We start from the raw sequence: 2,916 nt of genomic DNA, 5'->3' as shown, positions 1-2,916 counted from the left end.
GACAGCAAATACTTTTTATGGGCAATTTGATTTTATATATGTTTTTTATTGAAATCTTTTAATTGACAATAAACCTATTTGTTAAATACTGTTAAATAAATAAATGTAAAATATGTTATTTTAAGCATATATTTATGTATAAATTTCATAAGCGTCTATAAGGGGGTCCCTAAGGTAAAGCCTGAAATATAAAGGGGTCCACAAGTCAAAAAGTTTGAAAACCCCTGTCTTAGATTATAGGCCTGCTGGATCAGAATTGACCTGGGGCTAAACAACATAGTATTCTGTAATATACATGGCACCAAGCCACACTGCAAAACACACCACACTCCACTGTGCTGTAACACAGCATCTTATATCGTGTTCTAATACATGTCAGAACACAAACAGCTCCCCCATATCACACTAAAATACATGATACACCACCCTGACATGTCACAAGGTATCACATACAGTATTCCATGCCACTTTTTAAAACACACACACACACACACACACACATGTGCCAAATTAATCTGAGCAAAACTTACTCTATAAAAAATCAATGTGCAGAATTCCATAGCAAAGTAATTAATACATACCTCACATTTATCCAACCGAGTCTGTAACATCCTGAAATAAGACAAGCACAAAGAAAAGCCTTTTATGTACATATGAATTATATATATATTATATATGCATATGAATTATATATTTATATATATATATGTATGTATGTATGTATATTGATATATGTTTGTAGCCCATATTTGACATTTAACAAATGTCTGACATTTGAAAATGAAAGTCTTGTATGGTTTAAACCAATCATAAGCAAATTGCAGTGTGCAAACCACATGCAACCCATGGGACTTTCTGAATGGCGTGCCTAATTTTATGAGGAAAATAAATTTATGAAAATGTTTTACCAGTGCAGCTTGCTTGATAATAAGATATATCTCATGCAGCTTGCTTCTCAAAAGAAATATAGCCTATGCCTGGGAATGAAACCGGAATGGGAACAAGGTGATACTAATGTCTTTTGGCTTTGGTGTTCAACAAGAGAGGCCTTATGTGGTCAGCCAACCAGCTTGAAATAACAACTGGTATAGGTGGATTAAATTGCATCGGGTCCCAAACTGGCACTTCAGAAGGATGAAAGACAAAGTGAACTCCTGTAGGATTTGAACTCGAAATTTGCAAGGAAATACTTAAATGCTGCAAGGCATCCTACAAATTCTGACATCATCAGCATTTAATTAATGTCCAAAGTAATAGCAAGGAATTTACTCCTGCCTTGACTGACACCAGAAGGGTCAAAGGTCAATGGTTAGTGAAAAAAAAAACATAAAGAAATAAAAAAAAAAGTAATAAATATCAAGACACCACACTGTGTAATCTGATTGTGAAAAACTTACCCACTGTCGTCAGATACTGATAAATCTGAGCTGTCTCGGGAGTGGTCATCTGGAAGAAAGAAATGAAGAAGCTTTTAAGACAGAGATAACCATTGTTGAAGTCGATAGCTACATAAGGGGAGGAATTCAGAGATGGACTTCAAGGTTAGGAAAAACAAAAAGAATTTGGGAGTGCATAGAATTGTTATTTTTGGGTGCCTAAAATCCTTTTATTACAATATTTTAAACTAAAATATGTTTTAATGACTGTATTTTGATAGGCACAAGACTTAAAATATTGAAAGATGAGGCGAGTCAATTACATCGAAAATGGTACTTAACTTTTGTTAAGTACAGCTATGCTTGTTGATCACGGCTGTTTGGTTTTAAAAAAACGGAAAACGGCATGTTAAATGAATCAGTGATAAATGAATCACAGAACACAAAGGTAAAATAGGTTTCATTCCGTGACCCCAAGTTGTCCCCCTGACTCACCCAAAATAACACCTCACAAGCAGTTTAAGCACATTTGAGGATATTGTTTCACATCTTGGAAAAATATTTAGAAAAAAATTTAATAACATATGATCAGTAAGTCATTGTCATTTAACGTCCGCTTTCCATGCTAGCATGGGTTGGACGATTTGACTGAGGACTGGTGAAACCAGATGGCTACACCAGGCTCCAATCTGATTTGGCAGAGTTTCTACAGCTGGATGCCCTTCCTAACGCCAACCACTCCGAGAGTATAGTGGGTGCTTTTACGTGCCACCGGCACGAAGGCCAGTCAGGCCAAAAAAAATATCACAAACAGAATCTTGAATTGATTACCAGCTCATATTTATAACAGATCAATTTATCTTAAAACTCAACATGGTTCACAATTGAGCGTACCGTGTAATCCCAGATCAGTGATGAATGAATCAGTGATAAATGAAGAGAGGTGTATACTAAATGAAGAGATGTATACAACAAGTAAATAATATTCACCTTCGGTGGATTTTTTATTTCGGGATCTTAAGGAATTGCTGGCCATTGTTGGACTGTTGCTAGTGGTGACAGACTGTGAGGGAGTTGGTATTGCATGTGTAGACAGGTTGCTTGATGTTACTGTAGAGAAGAAAACAGTGGCATTTATCATCCTAGCTGTATAATAAACTAATAATAATACAAATAATAGAAGTAAACTGAAGGATTAAACAAGCATTGGCTCTTCGGTTGTTTAAGGTATATTTACAAGTAGAACCAGTGGTTAAGCCACCTTACTCCATAGGGAACATAGGGATGGTTTCCTGTTTTTTTTCTGACATAAACATACATATAAAGTAATCCCTTGCTATATTGCGGTTTGTTATTTGAGCTCATGCCGATTCCTCCGTGGTGTTGTTTTGCATTTATAATAAAAATAAATATATACAAATTATAAAAATAATTTTAAAAAATATACAGTACGGTACTGTTTCTCCTCTGCAGATTTTCACCTATCGCAGGTTTTTTTTGGAATGTAACACCCATGATAGTCAAGGAATTACTGTGTGTG

The 2,916-nt window shown here is 35.3% G+C and overlaps 1 protein-coding gene across 5 annotated transcripts in view; it reads right to left on the bottom strand.

Moving 5' to 3' along the window:
* Positions 1–2,916, bottom strand: part of LOC106873401 (SMC5-SMC6 complex localization factor protein 2) — a 34,694-nt gene that overhangs the window by 26,314 nt on the left and 5,464 nt on the right. For all 5 annotated transcript variants that reach the window (XM_052972658.1, XM_014920748.2, XM_014920752.2 and 2 more), the window contains 3 exons: positions 2,367–2,486; positions 1,398–1,446; positions 582–612 (listed from right to left, as the gene is read on the bottom strand). In XM_052972658.1, the coding sequence (XP_052828618.1) occupies positions 582–612; positions 1,398–1,446; positions 2,367–2,486 (200 nt within the window). The remainder of the gene's footprint in view (positions 1–581; positions 613–1,397; positions 1,447–2,366; positions 2,487–2,916) is intronic.

The sequence above is a fragment of the Octopus bimaculoides genome, chromosome 14 (genome assembly GCF_001194135.2).
Source record: "Octopus bimaculoides isolate UCB-OBI-ISO-001 chromosome 14, ASM119413v2, whole genome shotgun sequence".
Taxonomy (NCBI): Eukaryota; Metazoa; Mollusca; class Cephalopoda; order Octopoda; family Octopodidae; genus Octopus; species Octopus bimaculoides.
This window is presented reverse-complemented; position numbering and strand designations above follow the sequence as displayed.